The following is a 27,517-nucleotide window of genomic DNA, read 5'->3' as shown; positions in this document are numbered from 1 at the left end:
CCCCAGGAAATAAATTGGGTTGGAGATGTCAAATTAATGGAGATAGTTGAACTGATCTGACCCTCACTCCAGTATTTTCACAACTCTACTGCAGTCTGTTTTAATACAGAAGAACACAGAGTTTTTTATTTTTGTGAGGCTATGTACTGAATCACAAAGACATAGTAATTTAATTTGTTTTATTGTATTGCACAAGATATCTATGCAATCCATGTAGATACTGTATTAAAGGATCCATGTTTCCCAAAACATTGCCTGTTGCAGCACACATCACAAGCATTGTGAATAACCAGTGCCTTCTTGAAAAATCAAAGTTTTCAGTTGCAAGTTTAAGCATGTGTGGCAATAAATGAAGAAAAAAAAATAAAAATCAAGGAGTATCAATACATATTTGTTTTCAAACACACAAATATACAATTTTCAGAAGAGCACCAATAATGTCAAGCAATTTTTTATGAGATACTGTATGTGTAGGCTCCACATTAAAAAGCCAAGATACACACAAAAATATATTTCAACTTCTAAAATAATTTAACCATCATATTTTGCGTGTGTCACCTGTTTACAACACATTATTTCATATACAACATCAGGCCCAAAGCCTCAAACTGTGAAAGTTCGTGCATACTCAGAACAGTTGGCACTCTGAAGCTGAAAAAGCCCTCAACTGTTTACATCTGGATACAGAGCAGTATAAGAATGCAGAAATAGTTACTGTGAAGGTATAACAGAAATGGTAGTACGAGAAATGAAGGAAAACACAACCAAGACCCCAAGCACAAGGTTCTTGAAAGAGGCCTACATGTAAAGTGATGTTGCAATAATTTATAACAGTGAATAACTAACACCAATCTCCTTTCTGACACTTTCAGAGTCTCATATATTCAGAAGCCTGTAGAAGTGAACTAACCAAATGCCACGATCAGTATCATCCTCAAATTCTGTTTCTTAAGTTCCTGATCATTATACTGGTACTTAAAAACATTTTATATTTGCTGAAAACTGTTATTAAAATTTACCTTCCTGTTATGAGAATTTAGTGTCATAAAAATTATGAAAAACAATAGGTAAAAAAATAGTACTTTATGAATATTTTTAGAAAACCCGTCAAACAAGCTGCAAATACAGCTGATTTTTAAGTGTCTCTTCTCTTCAACTGCATTTCTGTTTATTTTTGTTTAAGTGAATCACTTATAAGAAAGCAAGGAGTACCAGCTCTAAGATTTATTCTTGTCCATTACATTGAGGACCTCATCCAAAAGTGAAGGTCCCAAGTCAAGCTGTAATGAGAGAAGAGAGCCTGCAAGATCTGAAAGGGATTCTTCTGACTTTGTCTTGGTTAGTTCACACGAAAGTCGGCTATCTTCAATCAAATCAACTGTTTGCCAATCAGTGCATCGTTCAGAAAAGCTGGATGAGTTACTGTCTCTACCATTAATAAAATGCGATGAAGAACCATTTTGCTCCCACACATCCTCTTTGTATGTTTCTCCATTCTCCATCTGTTTACTTTTCTCCTGCAACTTTTCTTCAATTACTGGCTCACAGCTAATCCGTGGGTTTCTTGATGACCTGATGGATTCTTGCCTTGAGTTAAACGTCACTGGTGACAATAAGGGCAACATAAGGGCTTGAGAACCCCCAATGGCAGGAAGGGAAATAGCATTTTTGAGCACTGGTGATGGAGTTTCTGTAAACATGGATTCAGAAGTGCTGTTTGCCCTTAAGAATTCACTGTGGCCACCAGACTGGCTAACTCTAGTTTCTCCTTCATTTCCAGGCAATAATTCATAGTTTCCCTGCAAAAAGGAGATGTCCCCAAAAACATCATGTTGTCCCTCTTTTCCAATATGTATGGTGTGACGAAAATCTCCAAGTGGTGGACTGATCATATCAGGAGACAAGATATCCCTTAGTTTGAATTTCTTCCCTTTCTTATTGTTAGCAGCTTTCAAGTAGATGGGTGTCTTGGCTGGCATCTTGCTTGTAGATTCTAGAGGGAGAGTTGTTTAAAAAAAGGAAAGAAAAACAAAAACAAACCAAAAAAAAAAAAAAAACCAACAGAAAAATGAGAAGTCTCTTACAAAGCCAGTTCTTCTCAGGAGACCTTCAGTGTGGCCTATGTTACATCATCATCTTGTACCAATCTTGTACATCAAGTCCCCTTCTTCTGAGGCAGGGAACTTCAGGGTATGTGAATGTCTTCTGCTGGAAGACTCTGCAAGATGGAGCACAAGCTTCAGGCCAGTTAGCAACCAAATGTCCTACTTCGAGAACTTGAGAAGACCTGCATGGGATACAAAATCAGGTTATCGTTAATTTTTCATGGTTCATTCAGTCCTGTTTTCACACACACACACAAAAATCAGCAGTGGTACTGACAGTTCCAGTCTGCAGATTAACATTATGATGTTTCTTCCCTTCATTAGGCAGGATAAAAGGATTTAAGATTAACAACGGCTAGCTAACCTTTCTCTGACTTTATAACTTGTTTTGAAGTCAGAGTTTCTTAGACACGGTTGCTGAGCACAGTTCATTTGGAAAACATCACTATCTGAATCCTTCTTCTCATTCCAGCATTCAAAATGTTGTCCTTCAGGTGCAAATGCAGAAACTGATTTATAACATTCAACAAGATCAAGCTTTTGGTAGACCCAGGAAGATTAACAAAGTCACTCAAACAATTTTATTTTATCTTTTTAAATGGGAGTAGATCACCTTGGATTTGAGAACTTTTGATATCCTCATTTACTACTGGAACAAACCATCACAAATAACTTTTCTGATAAATACACTCATTTAAAAGGATAATTTATAGGCATCTGGTGAAATGCCTATATTGGTCCATGTCCTCAGTTACAAATATTCAAACATTGTTTTAGAAGGGATTGATTCTTGTGACTGCAGTCTTTAGACTACAGGAATTCTACACAGCAATTAGGTTTAGACAGTAGCTCATGAGTTACGTAGGCCATGAGGCTTTGGTAACTCAGAACTGCTCTGTACAACTAAATCATTTTCCTACTAGAATCTTGTCTCTGAAAAGTCAGATAAAGCTTCCCAGAAGGGTTAACAGGCTATTGGGTCCACCAGTTATTGGAAAAAATACTCTTTACTAATGTTTTAATGGTGTGCTCAGGAACCATGAAAGGATACTGTGAGAATCTCAGAATAAAAGCATTTTTACCCTGGGTGTCTTTGTACACTTCCCAATTCAGTCCAGGGAGAAGAACATTACAGGCTATTCCTCACTAAAATTCTCAGCCTTAAATCTCTTTCACTGTTCATTTCCATCCTAATTCTGTGAAGTAGCTTTCAGGGTTTTTTTCCATAGAAACATGTCTCTCTGTGCAATTCATGAAGAGAAGCCATCCATATTTTTGCTTCATTTCACGCATGCCCCAGCAGAGATATTCGTTCATCAAATTAAGCCCAGCAAGAATCATCAGTTCTAAAGCTTTGTACTGGCAATAAAGCCAGATGGCCAAGAAGTATTTAAGCATTTTCACAAATCCTCTAACCTGAGTAATTAGTTCCTTCAGTAGGGTGCTTAACTGTGCATCACAAGGAGAGCTGGGAATCTTGCCAGGTTAGCATTTGGTTTTTGATTTCCACCAAATATCTACTGCACTTCAGACATTGCTGAAAATCACTCTGCACAGAGGTACAACAGATATAAACAGAAAACACTGTCATACAAACTAAGCGCAGTGTTCTATGAATGCAGAGAACGTTTGATACTTTTAAGCTCAAAATACAATTGCTTGCAATCCTGCACAGCTTTCCTCTAAACAACAAAAAGTTAATTCATTACGATCTACAGAATACTAGGAGATTCCCATTACATACCAAAACTCCATCTACCTAACTCCATTTTGCATCTTGCAGTCTATAAAGTCCTAAATAAGATCTCTTCTCTGCTTGTGCCACACATCATAGAACAAAACGGATTACTCAAATCAGCTACCTTTCAGATTTAAAAAATGAAAGAAAATAATAAAATCAAATCACCACTGGTTCATGCCTCACCTTGCCCTGGTTATCACTCTACCCTTGCAGCCAATTTAGGAACACAACATCCTCAACTCTACAGAGATTGTATGTAGTTGAAAGTGAAGCCTAGCTGTTGCTAGTTTCAAAGTGAAAGACCAGTTCTATATTTTATTCAAATAACAGGTCAGAGGAAAAAAAATGCAAACACACAAAAATCTGAAACAGAGCAAATTTTTGGATGTCAAGATAGCTGTTAGTTCTTGCACTATAAGAAAGTCCAGTAAGGGGCAGTGTAAAACTACAGTACCTCAGAGGATGCTGCAAGAGACTTCAGTGCCAGGAATTATAATCCCTCCCTACACAGCAGCCTCTGTGCTTGGGAAGGCCTTGCCTTCCACATGGCCAGTGCAAAAAAGATTTTGCATATGAAGACAGCATTCAAAATTATACACTTACTGAAAGCATCTGCTTTTCTGCCTATTTACCCTCCTTGTCACCTACTGTTCAAAGAACTGACTTTTAGCCTCCCTGACCATATGAAATATATAATCAATCTGGAAATAGGCACTTATCTTAAAATACTGTTTTTAATCCTATTTAGTTTGTAATTAAATCAGGAAAAACCTCTATCAGTATATAAAGTGGATTTTTTTTATTTATTTTATTTATTTATTTTTTAAGTAGTCTTTGGTAAAAACAAATAAAAATATGACTTTGGTAAGTGAAGAAAGGCACAGAAAGACCAACCTCCCACCCCAACTCTTGCAGAACTAAAAGAATAACTGACAAAATTTCCACAAGAAGCTTTACTTGCTCCCTGCATCCAGCAAAATTCCATGAAATTACCAGTATATACCAGTATATATAAAGGAAACAACACACTATAGTCTCAGTATCAGGCTACACTGCAAAATTCATTGTGTCTTAAAATTAGACCCTTTTCTGATCTAGCTGTTTTCATAGAATCATAGAATGGCTTGGGTTGGAAGGGATCTCACGGATCATCAAGTTCCAATTTCCCTGCCCCAGGCAGAATTGCCAGCTGCTAGATCAAGAACGAGATCAGGTTGCCCAGGGCCCCATCCAACCTGGCCTTGAACACTTCCAGGGATGGGGCATCCATAATCTCTCTGGACAACCTATTCCAGCACCTCACTGCCCATTCACAGGAGAGGTGCTCCAGCCTTTTGATCATCTTCATGGCCCTCCTCTGGACCCTCTCCAAAGGCTCGACATCCCTCATGTACTGTGGGCCCCTGACTTGGACACAGGACTCCAGATATGGCCTCAAGAAGGCAGAGCAGAGGAAGACAATCACCTCTCTTACACTGCTGGCCACCCCCCTTCTAACACAACCCAGGACACATCTGGCCTCCAGGCTGCAAGCACACACTACTGGCTCATGCTAAGCTCTTCATTGACAAGGACCCTTAAGTCCTTCTCAGCAAGGCTTCTCTCAAAGAGTTCATCTCCCAGCCTATACGCATATCTAGGATTACCTCCACCCAAGTGAAAAACCTTGTACCTTGCTTTGTTGAACCTCTCTAGGTTAACATGGGCCCACTTTTTGAGTTTATCAAGGTGCCTCCAGGTGGCATCCCTTCCTTCTACTGTATCAGCTACACCACTCAGCTTGATGCCATCAACAGACTTTCTGAGGGCACATTCAATCCCATTATCTCTGTTGTTGATAAAGATGTTAAAGACTGCCAATCCCAGGACAGACCCTTAGACACCGATTGTCACTGGCCTCTACCCGGACACCGGTGAAGTTGTGCTGGCTGTTTTAGAAGAGCCTTTTTTGATAAATGTCATTCCAGTAACTTAACATTTCACTTAACCAAACTGAAAAGCAGAATGAGAGGTTAACAGAAAACCAAATGCGTAACCAAAAATCTACAGTCTTAGACTGCCAGCCTACAGTAGAAGACTTCACTTAGGACTAAAATCTGAGAGAATTTTTCTACCAGTTTTGGAGATGTCTGGATCTCCTTCTTTGAACAAGATCTGAGCATGAGCTAAGACAGAAATCTCAGCCCAGTGAAAATTAGAGTTTTAGTTTGGCTGTAACTCCAGCTCATTTTCATTCCTATCACTTCACACTCTCATGTAAGTGTTTTGCTTGGTAACTAAGGCCAATATTTTCAGAGGCACTTTTCAAATTGCCTCGTGAATGTTCTGGTCCACTCAGCAACTACCTTCAATGCAGCCTGAATTTTTCAATGAATGCCTCAGTCTATTCCACAGGCTGTCAGCAAGTATCTCGACATCTAAGCTTACAAATTAGGGTCCTCATGTGAAAATTTATTTGTGCACAGATCCCAAAAGGGACCTGCCTAGGTCCTCAGGCAGGGTCCTAGGTGAATTAATGATAGAAATAAAATCCTGTTTCCACAGAGCAGGACAAGAAGCAGGGTTTTCTGGGAAACCCATTTCCAAAGCGTCATAAAAAAAAAGCAGGAATTATAGAGTAAGTAACTAGGAAAAAAAAAAAAAGACAGTGTGTACATTATTTCCATAACCAAATGAAAAGACAATAATACAGCAGAAGACAGAGATAAGCTATGCAGTAAGCTGGTGAAGCTTCTCTATCTAATGAAATATCTGCAGGCATAGCCCTCTGAGGCTTTAAGAGGTTCATTCTGGAATTTAGTTACCAGTAGTTCTCACCAGCACAAACTGTTGAGACCTGCCTTGTCCATGCTGATACTTCCAATATGCCTGGAACTACATCAGTACAAACAGTGTTTTTATAATAGAGGCTTGAAGTCATACAGCCACAGTTCCTGAATGTGGGTAAAACTTACTAGGCAGAACAAATAACTAAGTCTACAGATATAAGAAAATCAGCAGATTGTGCAGAACAGAGCTTACCTCTCACATTCCTGTGGATGTAGGTGTCTATCAACTGGCAGCCTCTGCAAATGAGGCCACAACTCCATCTACTTCTAGATCAATTCATTAGGGAACCTTTGCTTATACAGCCACTAATTTCTGAGTAAGCATAATCAAATCAGGTAGTAACACTTCCTCTACAGATTGTTCATCTAAGTTTACTTGGTTTTCAAGAGGCCCAGCCTCTGAATTCATCTGTATTAAAATCAACCACCCTGATTGGATTAAAAGCCCTTACCCTTTTGTTGCTCCCTTCTTCAAAGAGCTTGCACCCTTCTGATTAAGGCTACAGATTTAATTACTCTATAAAAGCAATCAGGCTAATCACACTTCAGGGCAACTAATCTCCAACTGTATTCACCCTAGTTTCCTATTTTATCCTATTTTTACACGTGCCTTTTAGAAAATGAAGGGAAAACACACACACAAAACCCACTAAAAACTAAACAACAAGCTAACAACAAGAACAATAAGCAGAAAAATCCAAGTTCTTCCCAGACTTACAGAAACACAAGTCAAGAGGGACCCTACAGTACACTTCATTCATTCATGTCTCCATTTTCCTTCAAAGGTCCAAGTGGCCTGCTAATCCCTGATGTTCATTCACTTTCCACTTACAAGTCACCACATGTGCAGACTGCCCACAGTAATTTGCTCTGCATAGGCTAGTCGTCAGGGAAAAGGTACCCTAAACACAGGTTTTGTGTTTGTTTTTTAATACATATTCTGAAATTCATCCTTCTTCTATATGTAGTAAATAACACAAACATCCCAATCTCTCAACACAAAACATGCTTTCTGGAACTTAGATCACTTCCCAACAATCTCTTTTCCTGGTCCTCCTCCCTCTCATTCATCTTTCTTTAACTATGCCCCAAAGTAGACAATCTTCAAACTGAGATCTCATTTTCTCTCTTAACAGTGTATCTGCATTTTTCTTTTAGTATCACAACATAGTTGGGTTATGTTTAGTATGTGGTCTACTTTAGTAGACCTATCCTCTTCAGTGAAGAACAGTTGCCTAGCCAGTTATTCTACATCTTCTTCATGACTACTGCCTCCGCAGCAAAGCGTTCCAACTCACTGCATTGCATTCTATTAATTGCAGACACTTTAAATTGTGAGGATAATTTTAAATTTTAATCTGAGACATAGTGAATGTGGGTTTATCATCATCTGCAGATATAATAAGCATACATTTCAATCATTCATAAAAACATCATGTTGCAACAGAGATGACAGTAGCCCTAGAATTCCTCCTGCTATGTCTTTCCAGATTAACAGAGGTTAAAAACTCCAAGTTATTACTACTTGAAATAGTTTGAATTTTGAAACAATTTTGTGCTTGGAGGTAACTAAAAGGAGTAAGGAAATGTGAATATACTCCATAATATATATAATATATTGTCGAATGACAAGAAAAGTTTGGAACACTCCAGCCATACATAACACAGGCAGAGGAGAAATAAAACAATAAATAAAAAGCAGAGGACTGCCAGCTATATTTCCCTTGGACTTTCCCTTCCCAAGATAAGAAAATAATCTGAGGATACATTTTCACTCCCTTGCTATAGACACTTTTTCCCATGTAAACTGTATGGATAAATAACACACTAGCAGTGAGCATTCCTGAAGGGGCGTTAGTTGTCATTTAATATAAGCACAGACAGAGGCAGACTGAATACATTGTCTTTTCTTCTAGGTATCATCCATTTGTCCAGCACCTCCCAGCCCCAAACATGTCTATGAATGGAAAGAACCCAAATTCCTGACATTATTTTCAGTTGTTGACTGCCTTAAAGCTTGACAACCTTTCCCTGCAGAATGTCTTGTCAAATGGATCAAGCTAGAGTAAATCATATTAACAAGGAAACTCCTCCAACTATAAACCATTAAAGTACGTGTGCATTATACTGAAATAAAGCCAGCCTAATTATAAATAATTAGAGGATAAAATTAACTGTGAAAACAAACAGCTGTACCAGCACAGCTAGAAGGGGCTGCTGAAGTCACCTAATTTGGGGCTGCTCTCTAATTTGAGTAACTGGCCCCAGTCTCTGGTTATTATTTTGTTCTATATCAGTCTGTGAGATTACAAAGGCCTTTTATCAACCAGCAACCTTCACCCCTGTTAAGGTACTTGAATATTAACCAAGCCATTTCTCAGTAGTCTTTTTTGATCGAAGTGAACAGGGGGAATTCCTCATGTGGTGATGTTGGGGGAGTAATTTTAGGCCTTCAAATATTGCTTTCTCTCCTTTGAACCCTCTCCAATTTTCCAACAGTCTTTTCAGAGCAGATCAGAATTAGTGACAACATTCTCATACAGCATACACTCCCTAACAGCATACACAAAGAAATAAAATCACTTCTTCCTTTCCATCATTCCTCCTCATTTATAAACAAGATCAAATTTCTGTGTCTATCTTTACCATCTTACAATGGGAATTTTCCAGTATTTACAAGCTCTTTGATAGTAGTACTGCATCACAAACCCTTTAAGATTTCTTCTGCTGATATAACAAAAAAAAGTTCTCTAAGCAGAACGAATTCTATTAGCAAAGTTAGCCGTTTGTTACCAGAGTCACTTGTAGCTCCAGTGTGAGTTACCCCATCCATTTTTTTCAGGATGGAGATAAGCATATATTCATCTAATCAACAAATCTGGCCAGCTCAGCCAATGGTAGCACTCATCCCATGTCATCTGTCCAGTAAGATTCTGTTCTTTAGAAATAAAACAAGGCTTTCCAAGCTATTGTTCTCCAGTAAGTAAGCTGGATTTATGTTCTTCACAATAAAATGCAAGGCCGTAGCTCAGAAAGAGAAAACATTCTATTTGAATGTGCTCAATTGCCTCCCTCATCAATACACTTTCTCAGTCTCCATGATCTGCACATTTGTACTGCAATAGTTTTATTTGCAGACTGCTCAAGAAAACACCATAAACCCCAGTGCTGTATAAGACTCTTGGATGATTTCAAATGAAATACATTCCTCTCTGATGCCAGTGTCCTCCTGACATTTACTCTACCATTCTCAATGTGTTTAATATGTTCTTTGTTGACACTACAGAGAACTAATGTTTTAAAAATTTGGCTGTGAGGCAATACTGAGTCAAAGGCCTTATACAGTGCGGTGGGGTTTTTTTGTTTGGTTTGGTTTTTTTGCAGTTGTGCTTTTGACGACTCATTAAAATGTTTTTTAAAATCCACACTAAAAAGTACCCAGCAGGCTTTGGCCACAGCCTTCTAGGTTTAAAAACTTTGCATCTCTTCTGGAATAATAAAAACCTCTTGTCTTTTCTTCCGTAGAGACAGACATGTAATGAGCTCACTGGATTCTTCTGGTCTGCTCCATAGACTGAAGCAGGTCTCTATTATATTCTTCTTAGCTTTGCTAGCTGGTACATTCATACACACAGATTTAATAAGATAATAGTTCAATTATAGCACTGGCTTTCAAAAATTGGGCGACCACACCGATTTAGACATAGGTACATGTCTGTACAAAGCACTAAGTTCTAGCATCATAACTCATGCAGCTTGTGAAAGTGGGATTATGTTATATCAGCCAGGCTGTACACTGAAGCATGGTCACCTTTCCTCCTACAAAGCCAGCACATCGGATGAACAAACAGACAGGGATCATAAACTCACAGGCCACAAGATGAAGAGACGTAAACATCTTGACCACGAGTTCCCTTTGCACCACAAAAAAAATTGGTGAAAAGGGATACAAAAAACCCACACATCCAGAACCCAAGCCCACATGCCACCTAGAAGATTGGATAACCTCTCTGCCTGGAATTTCATCAGCGAAGGGAGAAGGAAGGTTTAGTCTTCAGATAGAGAAAGTCCCTGATGCACAAGACATGTTCACCTGAGTGCTGTTATTGCCATACAGAAGAATGAGAAGGGGCAGGATTGCCCCTTTGTAATTCTGAGCATCTTACCTACATAGCTTTCTCCTTTAACACAGAGGGTGCAGTTCTCCAGCCAAGCTCAGCTCTCAAAGCTGGTTTAAGTTTCCGCCCTTGTTTCCTCTCTGTTTATTCCCAGATCTGCTCTACAGTTCCTTGTACTCTCAGCATGCAGGCAGACCTACAAGCCACACTGCAAACTGGGCACAGCAGCAGTTCTCCCCACTGACTCAGTTTACAGTAAAGGCTTATAAACAGCTGCAGTGTGACTGCTGGTAACACTTCCAGAGAGAGTTCAAGCCCAATATAACTTGCTGTCAAAGACATTCTCCTCCCACCATCCGTGTGCACACACTTGACCCCTTATAAGCCAGTTCAGCTCACTGAACTGGGTGAAAACTAACTAGGAAAGGGGTTTAAGATCACCTGGCTAGGAGTGGGGCTGCTACTTCCAGCTGCAGCAAGTCATTTGAGCAGCTCAGAGAGCAACAGGTTCTGGCAGAAGGGATGAGCAGTTCTTAACCAACACTTCTGCAAGATAAAATGTCCATAAATTCTTTTTTTTTTTTAACTCACCTCTGATGCAAAAATGACTTGCTATTTCCACTAGTGTCTGTCTTAGGATTCCCAAAGCTGGTATAACCTAAAAACAAAGTTTTTTTTGTTTTGTTTTGTTTTTTTTCCAAGATATTTTTAATGGTTTATTATTACTATTGTATTTTTTTTAAATAGATTTTAAATAGATTTCCTTAACTGCCAGCTCCTGACAAAAGGCAACCTAAAAATAAAATCATCTTGCATGATCCCATGCAACCCAGCTCCAGCCCTATACCCACCTCCCTTCCAATTCTCAAATATTCTTCATCTCTAAGTCAAATATTCTTTATCATCTCCTTGAAACACACAAGTGACAAAGGCATATTATAGTCACCAGTTCTGCTTTTATTCAATTCCTCAAGTGTTTCATTTGAAGTATTTACCATCTTAAAACAGCTGATAAATTCATTTAAACCAAACTTGAGGGCCAGAGAACCCTCTATACACAAAGGTTAATTATGAAGTAGAGGTACAGAACCACAGGGGAAATTTGCTCAGGACATACTTGAGGTATTGCATTGCAAAGGATGCATCCTCTGCTCTGTGGTTCTGCCTTCTCCAAGGAGCAGAATGGCCATCAAAATGAGATCAAAGAGTATGGGGATGGGGTAGAAGAAAGGAAGGAAGGAAGTTATTCAGTGAATTAATTACAAAAACTTTCAGTGAATTTCTTATTTAGTCCAAATCATGCTCTCCTTAAGAAATGGGGATGAAATCACAGAGCTAATAAGACTTTTAAGAGCTAAAACTGGTCATCCATATGCAATGCAAAGTAGATCGTTAACACAAGTAAAGTGATTTTGCTTTACTGCCCTTATATGAAACATAAGGAAAAATGTGGAAATCATTTTACTACAAACTTAAGCTCTACTTCTAACAAAAAAAATACCACTATTTGAAGGTAGATAAGAGTAAGTGACAACTGAAATACACATCATATTCTGTCTCTGCTCTGCAGCATGTCAGCAACACCTGTGACTTGCCCCAGCTGATAGGGCTGCATCACGCTGGACAGCAGTTCAGCGTTCCCCATTTCCTCTTCACATCTCTTTTTGACAATGCTCAGTTCTGTCAGCTTGAGTTGCTCATACTATATCAATCAGACTTTTTTTCCTGGAATATAACAGATAGTATTGGACTACATACGCTTTCTGTGCCAACAGTTGTATTTCACATACTGCTCTTAAAACCAGGCAGAGTTAAGCAAGTCTAATTTGAAAGAACTGAATATACTCAGCACTTGTACTTTCCATGTTTGGAAGCACTGCAGAGTTATACTGGCAGAATATTCAGAGTGGCACTGTGCCAGTTCAGTGCTAAAACTAGTTTGACTGATTAGTAGCTGATACTTCTTTCGAATTGTAAACCCCACACATCTAATTAAGCTGACTGAAATACTGCTGTCCCAGGCAAGCCACCCTCTTGACACTCAGGGTTTTACAGTTCAGCCAGTACTCTGCTACTTTCTTCCCATTACTGCAGCCATATTTCCAAAGAAAAGCATGTATGTATGACACAGCTTAAGCCAAACAGCATATGAGATGACAGCATCTGTACACAGAGATCAGACCTTGCACTTGCATGTGTAGGCAGTATGACAGAATAATAAAAGGGTCAGAAAAAAGATGCTGAATCCAATGAACCCAAGCAGACTGTCATAGGTTAAGACCTAACGTACTGCAACTCCTGCTCTTTAGAAGCTTTTTGAAAAGGCATTTTGCACACTTTCTTGTTCTCCCTGCTCTCCACAGGGGCTCCAGCTCAAGATTTTGCCTTGAGACTGTAAAAGAACATAAACCCCTGTGTTTAAAGGTCAATATTTCAAAGTGCTCCAAAACGCACATTTTGTTTTTAGAAGTAATGTCACAGGAAAGAATATTGGCGGCAAAAGAAAACTTCTAGTAGGCAGTCACATTAGGGTAATGTAATCATGACTCACGCTCCTCACCCATTTCCTGACCAGGGTTGTGCATGATCAAAAGAACACCAGCCACAGTAATGCTGCTGCTTGTTAATGTTAGCTAGCCTGAAAGCATTACAGGCTACCAGCAAACAAACTCATTGCAGAGTATCCTATTTAAAGCCTAGCATAAATTGACAATGACAAATGCAGTGGTGCAATACCATAGTCAACCAAAACAACAACTCGCCCTTGGTGAAAATAGCAAGTTACGACTTTTCATGATGAGTTCTCCTATCTAAATAAAATCTCACACACCTTAAAAGACTGTAAATCCTTGGGATGCAAAGGGAGAGGAACACCCAGCAGTTTGTCTGTAAGGAAATACATGATACACGGACCTTTTGAAGAAGATCACAGTAACTTGCTCTAAAACTAACCCTTCACCAGAAAGATTGGAAAAGAGCACACAAACTGGGCCTAAGTAGCTTTCACCATCTAAGAGACGCATTGCAAGAAGCAATTTCTGTCTCAAGGTTCAATTGCGTTCAGCAGGAATAAAGTGTGCGCTTAATTATGCAAATTGACGTTCATTTGTATAAAGAGCTCTTCAGCTGAAAACAAATTTCAGATCCTTCTTGGGATGTTGGTCACATTTAATTTGTTCAACACCCACATTAATGAAAAACCAAAAATTAATCAGATGCTTCACAGAAACTGGGCTAGACTTCAGGTAAGGCAGATGATGACATCTGCAGTCCTCAGGGGCCAAGCAGGGGATGAGTTCACACTTCTCCCTCCCTCCTACCCTCAGGGGAGAGGTTCACTCTGCTTTACAAGTGCCAACTGCTAACTATGCTCTTCAGCAGCAACCTCCATGTTCCTCATGCAGCCTCCTACAAGGGATATCAAAGGGAAGAGAAAGCCTGAAGCTGACCATTAATTTTATCACTCATTGACCATACCATTGTCCATACAATTTACAGTGAGCAACAGAAGCATCCCACAACCAGCATACTGAAAAGACTTATATGGGATTTCTGATAGCCAAATTCCACCTGAATGAAACAACAACCTGGCTTTCATTAGTGCCTCAGCTTGATTCTCACAAACAGCATTTTGTCCCTCACACAACAAAGAGTACTGCACTGACCAGTAGGAGAAACCATCACACAAGGCAGAAGGTACACTTAGGTCAGCCTAAACTTACACCAGCTAACTACACTAAGCCTATGCTTTATCTGGGTGCACTCATTACTTCATGGTTGAGAGAAACTAATTCTGAAACCAACCATGCACATATGAAGGCCTTTACATGGCATTGCAACACTTGCTGCAAGACTGTTATAACTCTGCTTGGTCATCATACATCTTATTTACACAGCTGTAACAGCACAGAAATGAGGTGCAGCAATCCCCGTGGGCACGGATGCACCTCTCCCTTGACCCAAGCCCAAGCTGTTACCACACGCTCTGAGTAGCTCCTGTACCAATTCACACACCTGGGATGGAAGACACTGGGGTGTAGGCAGACAAATAAAAGAATGTTATTCTGAGACCTACCTTACCATGTAGAGGGCACATTTATTTGCTTAATCCTTTAATAGGTAGGTGAGACGAACTTCTGCTTTTACTGACAGTTATTTAAAAGACGTTTCTAATGGCTCTTGCAAGCTCCAGGGAGTCAAAAGTCAAGTCACCGGAGGAGTGGTATGTCATCCAGTATGGTTTACTATCCAACTGATGTTTAAGGAAATGTGACATGTGGTAGAGCCCAGGACAGACACCCACAGTACTAACAACAACCTCTGCTCAAACACTGGGGAGGAAAAACAAACACCAAACCTCAGAAAATAAAAGCGATGTAAAGACAGTGAGAACCTAAGCCACAACAGGGTGTGCCCTGGTATTCCTGATGTCCTTAGTATAGGCAAGTAGAGCAGAAATTAATCTCAATTTCTTGGGCCTGAGAGCAAATAGAAATCATACCCAGGCATAATATCCTCCATTTAATACTGTACTAATGCAACAGGATTGTCTTAATTTAAGGCACAGCGTGGCTCTTCTTTTATAAAAGTCTATGCTGTTTCTTATGACAGAAATAGCCTCTGTAGAAACACAGAGAACATACAGTTTTCAGCTATTAAAATTACTATTTAACTTTCATATGCCTGTTTCCTACTGCCTCCCCTGCCACCATTATACAGTATTTTCTACTCTACACAAATAAACTTTTTTTTTTTTTTTTTTGCCAAAATCTCTGTAAACATTCAGTTTTGAAGCTAAAGATGAGCAATTTCTCCATACTATGAGAAAGTACTCTTCTGCAACTTGAGTCAAAATATAGCTTTCCAGTTATTCAGCACCCATCTAACTGCATACATGGCCTTTGAGTGAATTAATAGCAACAGAATTTTCCTTGCTCAGAACTCAGTGAAGCTTTAGGGAAATGTGATTTTCTTTTTGTTTTCTTCAAATCCTCTCAAAATACAAAACATGCTAAATACAGGTTATCCTACAGTAAATCAAATTTATGTATGTCCTGAAACAGAAATTCTGCTACAGGCATTGCTTTTAAGCTTTTGCCATTCCAGAAAACACCATAATCCATTCACTTTAGAGAATGAAAGTGAGAAGGTAAAAGCAATTTAGGATGCAAAGTGAAGACACCCAAACAACCATGGAAAAAATATAAAGAAATATTTACACCAGTAAACCAAAACTCCAGATTCAACTTATTGCCAGCTTGCTGTAGAACAGTTAACTTTCATTAGTATCTAAGCTTCCAGATTAATCTCTGCAGCCACAATTAGGAAAGCTCACACCTTCCCAGGTGTTCCACACTGTCTGTAACAGGGAAGGCAGTATCAGCCAGCATGTCAACACAGGTTGAAAGGGCATTACTTCTTAAAATGAAACCACAATATTTTTGTTTCTAAAATTGAGAATAGCTGGAAATCCAGACAAATCTTTAATCTGCCTTGAATTTTGGTGGTTAAGCTTCTGGTCATTTATATTCCAACAATATGATTTAAGTGTTGTTTTAGAACGTGACCACACCTAATAAAGAAATTCCCTTTGCACCTCTTGCTGTTTACTTTTCTCATGTAGAAGATACAGAAAGATTTCCTGCGTGTTTTTCAGACACCAAAAATATTCTTCTTGGACTCTCCACTGAAAGGCTGCCATTGGCTCCTTGTTCAGACTTTATCCTCAGAAGAACACTGAAGAGTTTACCAACATAATGAACATCTCAGTTCACATGCTGCATTTAGAAAGAAACAACTTGAAACTAAATTAGCTTTCTGATACATACCACCTTATAGTAGCCACTGATAACTCTTCAAATAGCTTAAGAGTACAACCAGGTTTACTTTTTGAGAAACTTAATTTCCATCTTCTCTCTCTCTCTCTGTTAGCAGTAATTAAATGAGTGTAATTGTTAGAGGCTGTAGCTACTTTAAATCAAATTAGAATGAGGGCTTTTGCTTCACTAAATAGATTACAAGGTAACAAAAATTATTCAACTGCAATGGGACAGTTTGTACAACATCCAACAAAGGCATTTCCTCTTCTATCCAGTGGGATCTCAGAGCAGGTCAAATACAGTTTCTTATACACCATCTTAATGTGCCTGATTTCACTGAAATATTTACCTATCTGTACATAGTAAAGAGTGATGACACAGTCACACTGAGGATGTTCCATATAGAAGTTGTGGCATACCTTTCTACTATGAGATATGACTTGTGTAGGCATTCTACTCAGCAGAAGGACTTTCAAGCTGCCTTCCCAATGGATGCTTTTTAAATCTTTGCTTTTAATTTAATTCTCCAATTGAGATGGATACTCCAAAATAACCTGCAATGGAAAGCTGAGGATCATAAAGAGGACAGGAAACAAGAGGAAAAGTGGGATTTGCTGATACATGATCAACAGCATGGCAAGTGAACATCAGAAAGCTGCTCAAGCTTTAAGAGTAGCCAAATTCACACATTCGAGATAAAATTTTGACTAAATCACACAGGCCACACGTTTATGATGGAAGATACGTGCTCAGAAGCAGTAGCAAGAGTTTTGTAGGCCAGGACAGACAAGCAGCTGAAGCAGATCTTCTTGTGCTGAGGTCAGAAGGTTTATTGCAATCCTCCACTGCATAACAGAGCAATGACAAATGAAAGGAAAATTCTGTTTTTGGCCATTGTTGCTTCTGTTCCTGGTGGCCAAAATTCCAGGAGGATGTCACAAAAGAGAAGAGCCATGACGCTAGATAATTTGCAGAAACAGACCCATGGAAAATTGAATTTGCTCAGCTACTTCGAAAACGAAATGATGAGTTGATCATGGGCTATAACTAACTCATATGGAATAAAAATATAATAAGAGAGTACATCCAGCTCCCAGCCACTGAATTATGTTATTACGTATGTTTGCTAGCATGCAGCTAGAGAAAGCAAAGGAAAAAAAAGAAAATACATTTTTCTCTGAACAATAAGAACATTCTACCAGGGCTTGTAGTGGATTCTCTTTTTATTTATTTATTAACTTGAACATTTTTCCCCCCACAAACAAACTGCTCATGGTCTAATCCAAACAATTCAGGAGTCTCACTGACACAGAACTTGGTAATGATTCAGGAAAGGCCTACAGCTTATGATAGACACGTTCCCTACTGCCTGTTCAGGCCTTTAAAATTCAAGGTATGAATAGTATTTTCCCTTGACAAAATATGTGACCTTTCTCTTAAGGATTAAATATTTTGGAAAGTAGCTGTATCTAGAAAAAGCCATACTAATTTCTTTTAGAGCCCTTTTGTCCACAAGTTATGTTTTCTTGGCCATAAAGATAATTAAGAAGACTGGAAGGGTAAATTTCCTAAAAGTTATCAAAATAGAATACTCATCAAAACTGCTGTGCTTGGAAAGTTCTGGTCTTTCAGCACTAAATAGTAAAAAACGACCAAACAAAACAAACAAAAAAACCCAGCTATGTTTGACACCGCTTCAAATCCTGCACAGAAAATTGAATAAATTATTTGCTGTCAAATTGTCACGAACAGTTTGAGTTCTACAAGCTTTAAAAGCTGTTTCTCCTCTGATGCAAGCAGAAAGGCACCCATTTCACAACAACTTCACCTATTCAATGTGAACAAGGAAAAGGCAACATCTTAGAAGTACAACTTAAAAAAAAACAAACAAAAAACTCAAATCCATGACTGAGTGAATTCATTCAATGTCCAGTATGAAATACCCAGTTCTGGAGTAAAGAACAACAAAAGATAAGACATGGCTTCACTTACTTTTACTCAAGAGAAACTGAGTTAAGGCTTGAATTTTGACAACACACTAGAAACACTTGAACATTTTCAAGCTTGATTGAAATTCATGAGTTTTACATGGGCTCAGTTCTAAAGCTTGTCCAGGTCCCTCTGGGTAGCACCCCTTCTCTTCAGCATGCCGACTGCACCACAGAGCTGCTAGAAATTCAGGAAGCCCAGTAACTACTGATGGCAACAGGAAAGAACAATCAGCCCGAAGCTGGAAAGGACAGAACCTGTGCAGAAGAACTACAAAAGCAAAATCGGGAGACAAAGTATAATGAAAGCGGGGAAGAGATTAACTGTCATGCAGAGATATGCAAAGGAGAAAGACATACAAGCAGGTTTGATACAGGAAAATCAACTGGAATTGAGTAATATGAGTTTATTCCATGTCAAACTTGCTTATTTGGGCATTGAAACTTGTTTTCTTACAATTCTTCCAGCTTTATGAAGATAAAATCTTTGTATTTTCAGAGGTTACATGAATACACTTGAAAGATTTACACTATTAATGGGTACGCTTCTCACCAATGGCAGTGTCAAAAAACTTCCAACTTCTCTCTCATCAATTCATTAGTTGCCACTCCTGTTTCCTTCTCCTCTGTCATCAGAGTAGATCCCAATAATCCAGCTGTTATTCAACAGCACAAAATGCATCACATACAATGCATATTCTTCTGCCAAAGCAGAGGCATTGTTGTAGTCTCAGAGTAAAAAAAACTACATTGCAAATTGAAGTTATCAGAGAAAAACATGAAAGCTGCGTGGAGCATTTGCTACTTGATTATCACTTTCACTTGGAGAAGTAATGTTTCTTCTTATCTATCTCATAAATTCCTTTAGGAACTCCTACAGATTCCTAACCTACTTGGGCTCTTGCTGTTGTAACTCTTCTTCTTCAGGACCAGAAATGACTATTTTTAAGAGAACTGCTGTACAGGCCACTGCCATAAAACAGATGCCTTTGTTTTCTTTGCTGCTGACTTTAGTGGATCTTATCTAAAGATTCTGGATACTGAGCTGGGTTTTCACCCTGCCTGAGGGTATGTGTAGACAAAAACAGCTGTAGAGAACAACAAAAGGAAAAACAGCCTCCCTCCTCAACTAAAATCATACTGTGCAAGTGGCAAAGGACGTACAGGAAGAGAGGAGCTGCCATACAAATTACTCCCTTACTCTGTCAACTATCTTGTCCCTAACAATCAATTTTCTATGTTGTCTTCTCTGTACCACTAATTATTTCACTTATCATTGAGAAGAAACAAAGAAGAGTAGATGTGGTAACATTAACAAACCGACCTATTGAGTTCAGGTTTTTTCAAAGTGACTAAAATAGTGACATCAAAGTGATGTTGGAATCCTCTTAATTCTAGGCAAGAAGTAAAATCTGAGCAATTTATTACTATAAATCTGCACTTTTGTGGCAACAGGAGTCCTAATGACAAGCCAGGAGTCTTGTACATTATAAACTGTGCACACATAAAACAGCTTACAAGAGACAACTGATCAGTCGTGGTATCTTTTGGGGCACAAAATACCATTCATTTTGTAACTGTTGTAAGCATCACCTCTCCTTCCCTTTCCATCTTTTACCCCAAAACGTTTGCTTGGACTGCAGTGAAATCCAATTCCATATGTCCACATAACCTCTGTGTGGACAGGCTGCTTCGCTCGCCATATTCCCATCTGTTTTTTAAATATCCAAGCAAAAAAATGCTGCTCGCAGAAAATGCAAGCACTGCCCCCAGACACACTGCATCTTACCTTCTTATGAACTGCGGCTGTTTTTTCAAGGTCATGTGCCTGAGAGAAATGAGCAGGCAAAGGACCGGCTTAAACTTAATGAAGAGCAACAATCTCTTGCATCTGAGAAGGAACATGTGAGCTGCATCTGACACGCAGGGCCATCAATAGCACTATTCTTTCCTTTCCCCATTTCACTCACCATGTAGCTCTCTCCTACTGTTTACATCTTTCCTGAGTTGGGGTAATCCCTAGCATTCTTCATAGGAGCCACGCATTCTCAAAAGAAGGGAGACAACAAATCTTCATAGCCACATACCATCCCTTCCAATGAACACAGACAAGTCATGCAAAAGCTGAAGGGCCTTTGCAAGGATCACAGTGCTGGAAAGGAACAGTATGGCTGGCCTTCGCAATAAACTACAAAAGGCAGGATCTGCATTTCCTTTTTCCACCACTCTCACCGTGACACATGCAGCTTTTGGCATCAGTGATGCTGATGCTTCTGCTTTATTTTTTACATTTACAGAAATAGTACTCTCAAAAAAATGAGTCCTATCAATGCTTTAAAATGTCACAGAGCATGACAATCAAAATTGATTAAGCTATGATTTGATATCTGAGCCTTAAGAAGATAGACCTAACAGATTTCTCAGGATAATTTTTAAACAAATTGAGATTATGCTTTAGTTCCCAGAAGACAGCTTAATCAAATCCAAAAATAAGGACTGAAAAATCAATACTGATGGCCATTTCCCAACAGAATTCCTAATTAAAAACAGTGTCAGAATACCTGAACAAGGTGGTTTTCCATAACATTGGTCCATAACATGCAAGACAGAGTATTTGTGGTGTACATTTCAAACAGAGGAAAGAGAAAAAGCAGAACAAAAGATTCACCTCCAGCCCCACTACAACTTGGGCTAACCTTTGGCCGAGTTTCAGATCTAATTTATCCAAATCTGATGAGTACACAGAATGAAAGCTAAATCAAAGTACACACCAAGTCAGATTAACTGAGATAAAAAGTAAAGTTTGTGGTTTCTAGTATATACTTAAAATCTTCACGAAAAAGATGCATACATATCTATACACACACAACTTAGGTCTTAACTAGAGCTGGAGATAAACAAGAATGAACAGAATCACTTTTTAATCACAACAGATTCAAGAACACAACTTTAAAAAGTTAGATTCAGCAAGTATTAGAATCAAAAGGAACATTAAAAAAATTGTTGCTGTCACAAAGGTTTTTTAAGGTTCTAACTTAAAGTATTGTTTTTTTTCTAAAATGTAAAAGCTTTCTTAATGAAAAGAATCCATTAATGCTGTTAAGCACTTCATGAAGATAAACATGGGAAAAATTAAACAGAAAGACAAGAATGTAAATGTGGGATAGAAAAAAAGACAAAACAGCAAGTTCATTGTCTTCTTGTTCTCACTTGGTATTAGTGTACCACTCAAGCATTAATAAAAAAAAGAAGTCTACTAATGTCTACTATACTGGAACTGACCCAGTCATACAGCTTGGGAGAACCATGCTCTTAAAACTCAAAGAGGTGCTTCACTAGAACTGGAGGAACAGAGTCAAAGAAGGCAAAGTTAGGAAACCCCAAGATTATGTTACTTGTGCAACCATTAGTTGATTCTTTCACTGTCTACATTAGAACACTGTCCAGCACAACCAAAAGGGCTACGACAGAGCAGGACCTTCAGCCTTAGTTCATCATTTCAGACACATCCTTTCTTTTGCTACCTCTCACCTCATCCACACCATGTTATTATCTGAGGCAAGAGGGCTTGAAAAGTAACACCTTACAATAACGTCCTTACATATCTATCACCATATTCCTCATTTTTTCATTTAGGTGTGCTCGCTTTTGCCATCACTAACAAGCTTTTCGCATAGGCTTTCTGGGTTTGTTTCAATTCACTGTTACACTATGAAGATTTTTTACTGGAGAAAAAAATAATTTTTGGACTAGCAGTTTGCTCGTTCACTATTTTTTATGAAAGGTTCCAATATTTTAGAGAAGGAAAAAAAAAACAAAAACCCAAACATTTGGAATGAAGACTCAGCACCTGTTTCCTTTGTTTAAGGCGCAATACAAATACTCAGATACACAAAAATTTCTACAGTGGAACAGTGAGAACCAGACTTAAAACATCTGGTATTTCAAAGGGGCAGAATAAATAATAATAAATTAAAAATACACCAAGCACTACATTTTAGACTTCCCCAGCAAAGACAAGAAGGCTTTTTTTCTAGAAGCTTCCCTAACAAATAATGAAAAATAAATAAAAATTACCTTGGAACTACATTTAGACAACTTTGCAGAGACGTGACTAGGCAAGTCGTATCTAGTTTCAGTGACCACAGCTTGTCATCAGCACTTGTATCTCTACAGAAGTCCAGCTGCTGTTTGCACATAACTACAGAGAAGTTCGCTTGGATCATTATGAATGAACCCCAACACAGTAACTCACTGCATCACCCCATTTAATTTCTTATCTAACTTGTTCCATGGTGACCTTTATGATGGAAATCAAAGCAGCACATCAAACCAGATGAGCTTTCTTCTACTATAAAATGAACAACATTAACACAACGTTTACATACTTAAGTTATAAGCTGTTGAACCACACAAGGTGCAGACTGAAACCCATAATGTGGCACCTTGGCTCCAATGAGATACGAGTCATCATGTTTTAAAAGTATTGTGCAACTGGCATAATTCCAAATATAACAATATTTCACATTAAATTTGCTAACCATACCTTCAGTAAAAGAGTCTCACATAAAAAATTGCTATAGTCAAGAAGACAGGGTTTTTTTCTAAGAATTTATGATTTTCACATTTTCAGATCTTTGGGTATTAAACTGCACTACTCTAATGTGGGCATAGCCTGTGCATGGCTTATCTCCCACTTCAAAAACAAAAACCACCCCCACAAAAAAAGGAATAAAACACACTCAACAGTTCAGTAAGCTCTCAGAAGAAAAAACAGTCGATTATAAAAATCATTGATTAACTTTGCTCCTGTGCACTTAACTAGTGGCTGAATCACAGAATAAACATTTCTTCCCACACCTGACTATTCCATAAACGTCAGTGAAACCCAAGTGATGGTGTAAATATACCTTGTCACCTTGGCCAACACTGTCTACTTGTAATCATCTCACTTCATCTTGGCAGAGTGATTTATGAAGCTCTGCATCTTGATTTAACCCTTAAACTATGAAGAAGTTGGTTCCAGCCACTCCTACTACATTCTTCCCACTGCTGTCACCATGCTGGATCAATATCACGGCTAAAAGAATGCTGAACACTGTAAAATATTGTATGTAAGAATTATATTCAGGAGTGTCATCCAGAACTCTCTTATTTAGCACAGCACTGGAAACATACCTACTCTTCAGCGTGAGCATTACCTAGGCTTTTCTCACTTGTAGCACCTAGTTCTGCCATCCAGATGCACAAAAAAGCCTTCCCTGGTTGGTGGTGCTTCACATCCACTCTTGATAATCTACCCAGTGATATCCATCAGTACCACCTGCATGCTTTCACTGGCTAGTAACTGAGCTGCTTTGCAGTGAGAAGTCCTTTAAAAACAGTTCACCATCTAACACCTGTATACCGTGCTCTTCTTATCGACACTTGGGAAAGGTACTTTTCTATCACACACTAAAACCATCAAGGTGTACCTGCAGTCAAATGCCCCCGTGTAAGTGCTGTACTGGTGGGGCTGTGTTATGCGTAGCCCTCCCAGTCAGTTCCCTTGTACTGCTGGGAGGGACAGCCAGACAGCTCTTCTGAGATGGCTTCAGTCTTGACAAAAGATATTGACTCTGCTGTGACTGAGATAAGAAAAGAGAGGAAAAAAAAAAAAAAAAGTAGAGAAGTGATGCTTTTTGTTTGTTTTTCCAAACTTACATTTGTGTGCTTTAGCAAAAATGCATGTATTTGCATGCAAAAGCCAAAAGGAGCACTACGTGACTTGGATTGGATCTATGGCAACTCTCTCTGTGAGGGTGAGGAACATGAGCACCTCTGAGCCCCCAGGATACCGCGCCAGGAGAAGAAGAGAAAACCTGAAGGCAAGTTCTACATGCAGAAGGAAATTTCTTTCTGAATACCAGCACAATTCCCTCCCCTACCTTAAACTATTTCTCAAGACTTGGGCAGAGGACCAGAATTTCTTCTACAAGGAGTCACCTAGCTTAGAAGATTATAAACCGAAGCAGCATACGTAATTACGAAAAGCTGAGAACAAGACATGTTTTGCCATGAAACATGGCTTTCTCTGGTTACAGCAAAGCTTCTATCAGTGGCTTGGAACAGTTTGAAACACCTCTTTGAAGTCAGTGTGACAGCAGTCAAACGGCGCAGTGCAGAGCCACGCTGCCCCAGGGAACATGTGGCTCCAGGCTGCCTGTCAGGCGATACCATCTCCTTCCTTTCCAAAGGCACCCAGGCCACCACCTGGCGATGCTGGCTGGCTTGACACATCACTGAAGAAGGCAGGTCTACAGGGATAGGTAGTTTCAGCAGCCTGATTTTCACTCCTACGAGCGCACAAGGTGCTGCTGAGACAACAAGAGTTGGGACTATCTTTCATCTAAGGAGGAGATGGGCCCCATTGTTTCCTTTGCAGATACTGCTGGCTTATGCTGAGGCCAGGAAAAAAATTACTCCTTTCAGTGTTATTCTACCGACTGGAGAACCTGCTCAGTTCCTCTCCCCTGCACGCTGTAATAAAAAACAAATGTTCAAAGCAAGGAATGCCTTGAACATAGGAATTTTTTGTTACTTTTCTGAATGCTTCTGCTGAAAAACTATTTTTAACACGCCAAAGAGCTAAAGTGAAGCTTAATGCTGACGTTACCAAAGGCTGGACCCTTTCAGAACAAAACACTAAAATAAATCCTGGCAACAGCAGTCACCTGCTGATAGACGCTTTCATGTTCAGCCAGCTGCTGAGATGCCACATCTGTCACTTCTTGCTGCCAGTATCACGCTTTCCTTTTCTGTAGGGAAGGAGAAAATTCTGTTCCCGGCATTTTGCTGAGCATCACGATGCCTTTTTTGGTAGCTCTGTCATTCCTCCAAACATCTGAGCTACCGCATGTGGATTTCAGCATTTCTGCTGCCGCCCGCCTCACCAACTGCTCACTTTCAGATCCTCGTACCTTAAAGCATCCGTTTTCCCTGAACCACGTTACATATTTATGATCTATACATAACTGAAAATACTGGTCAGTGTATAAGCAGTTTCACTCCTGGGCACTCTATCCGCCTACCGCACCCAGATGCTTCTCAAAGGAAAAGATCCGGATCGTGTTCGTTTCATTAAACATTTCATAATGAGCCCTCTTCCTATTTTTAAAGAATAACAACAGCCTACGGTGACGCAAGTCCTAAATTAATTGCTTCCTCTACTTCACTCTTTTTTACGTTTTCATCGACGACGAAAAGAGCCCCTCTCCTCAATCCGCTCCCACTGCTCTCCACCGGCGGCCGAACCCCGCTCCGCCTCGCACCTCCCGGCCGGGACTCTTTGTCTGCGGGCAGCGGGAACCGCTCCCGACCGCCGCTCAGGTGCACACGGACGGACGGATGGAGGGATGGAGGGCCGGGGGGATGCGCGGGTTCACCCCGCACAAAACGCAGACGCGGTACGGGCTGCGCCTACGACACAGGACGGGAAATAGGGACCGGCGAAACCCGCAGCAGAGACAATGTAAACCCATTGTCGGGGGACGAATGTAAGCTCTGAATTACGGCGATGCAGAAACACCCCTAGCCATCAGACAGAACCGCACCCCAACACGAGGATTCATTGATAAATGCTTCCGAAACGCTTCCCTTCCCTCTCTCCCTCCCGGCTCGCTGCGGGGCCGCCGCCGCCCGCAAGAGAGGCCACCCCGGTTCGGAGCTCCGCACCGGCAACCTCCCTCCCCGCTCCCCGACTCACAGCTCTGCCGGCGGCAGCCGCCGCTCCTCGCTCCTCACTCCTCGCCGCGGAGACGGGCGGGCAGAGGGGCCGCCCCTCCGTGACCGGCACCTGCGAGCGCCCGTCAGCGCGCGGCCGGGCGGCGGCGGATCCCCGAGTCCCGGGGGCGCGGCGCGGGGAGCCGCGGGGGGCGGCGCTGCCGGCGGGGAGGGCGGGCGGCGGGGCGGGCTGCAGGGAAATCCCGGCGCGGCGGAGCGGGGCGAGGCAGCCGCGGGGCGGGCCGTGTGCGAGGAGCTCGCCGAGAGGAGCTCGCCCTGGCGGTTGGGAGAGCTGAAAGGCAAGCGGAAGGGCCGTGGCCGTCACGCAGGCTCTGGCTGCCGACCGGCGGGTCGTTGCATGGGGAGCGCGTACTTCCTGAGGCTTTGATAACGTTTTTACACGCTCCTTGGTAAAGAGCCGAGGTCGTTGCCCTACCGCAAGCATGCCATCCCCAGGTGTCCGTGGGCAGGTACTAGCCCGGCGGTGCTGCCGAAGGGGCGATTTTGGAAAGGTCGTCTTTGGCAGGGCCCCGAAGCACCGCGTGTGCGTTTGTGGAAGCGTGTGATGTGGTACGAGCCTGATTTCGGCTGGGGCGTTTTTCTGAGTATTTGCATAATTTTCATTATGTATGGCATTTCTAAGGAAGTGCGAACTGTAGGCGCATTGCATGTAGTTGTATGCATAGTTAAAAATACTTTTATGTACTCTCACCTGGGTGAAAGAATATTTCCCTTTACTCTCTTTGCACTGTTAGCGTTGGAGCACTTCAATGCAAATGCACCTGACCACAGGACAAGAGCATTTTCTTTTACATAGATGCGGTGCCAGGATGCACAGAACATTTCCATGTTAGGTGTGTGCTCTCAGCCTGCAACACCCTTATGCACGGTGTCTGTGGGCAAGAAGCATCACACGATATGGAACTGATTGCTCCCCGATCCCGCTGACTGAACCGTCCCCAACTGGAATCAAGGAATGGTTTGGGTTGGAAGGGATCTTAAAGCCCACCCATTTCCCACCCCTGCCACAGGCAGGAGCACCACCACCAGGAGGCTGCCCATCCAACCTAGCTTAGAGCAGTTCCAGGGATAGGGCAACTTCTTCACTTCTTTAGGAAATTCAGTCCTTGCAGATGAAATCTGAAATACTTTAACCT

General features: G+C 40.5%; 1 protein-coding gene across 2 annotated transcripts; it reads right to left on the bottom strand.

Moving 5' to 3' along the window:
- Window positions 1-169: 169 nt before the first annotated feature.
- Window positions 170-26,480, bottom strand: CDC42EP3 (CDC42 effector protein 3). Of its 2 annotated transcripts, XM_072332354.1 has the most exons (3): window positions 26,344-26,480; window positions 2,085-2,287; window positions 170-1,993 (listed from the first exon to the last, which is right to left on the bottom strand). In XM_072332354.1, exon 3 carries the CDS (start codon window positions 1,977-1,979, stop codon window positions 1,218-1,220), a length of 762 nt encoding a protein of 253 aa, XP_072188455.1. In that variant the 5' UTR covers window positions 1,980-1,993; window positions 2,085-2,287; window positions 26,344-26,480; the 3' UTR covers window positions 170-1,217. The 2 variants fall into 2 exon arrangements, with proteins under 2 accessions (XP_072188455.1, XP_072188454.1); XM_072332353.1 differs by having other exon boundaries at window positions 170-2,287.
- Window positions 26,481-27,517: the final 1,037 nt, after the last annotated feature.

The sequence above is a fragment of the Excalfactoria chinensis genome, chromosome 3 (assembly GCF_039878825.1).
Source record: "Excalfactoria chinensis isolate bCotChi1 chromosome 3, bCotChi1.hap2, whole genome shotgun sequence".
Classification (NCBI taxonomy): Eukaryota; Metazoa; Chordata; class Aves; order Galliformes; family Phasianidae; genus Excalfactoria; species Excalfactoria chinensis.
The sequence above is the reverse complement of the archived record's forward strand: the minus strand, read 5'-3'. Positions and strand labels throughout refer to the sequence as shown.

Excerpts from the sequence above, each read along its gene's own strand:
- CDC42EP3 (XM_072332353.1), bottom strand. The coding sequence starts at position 1,979 with ATGCCAGCCAAGACACCCATCTACTTGAAAGCTGCTAACAATAAGAAA.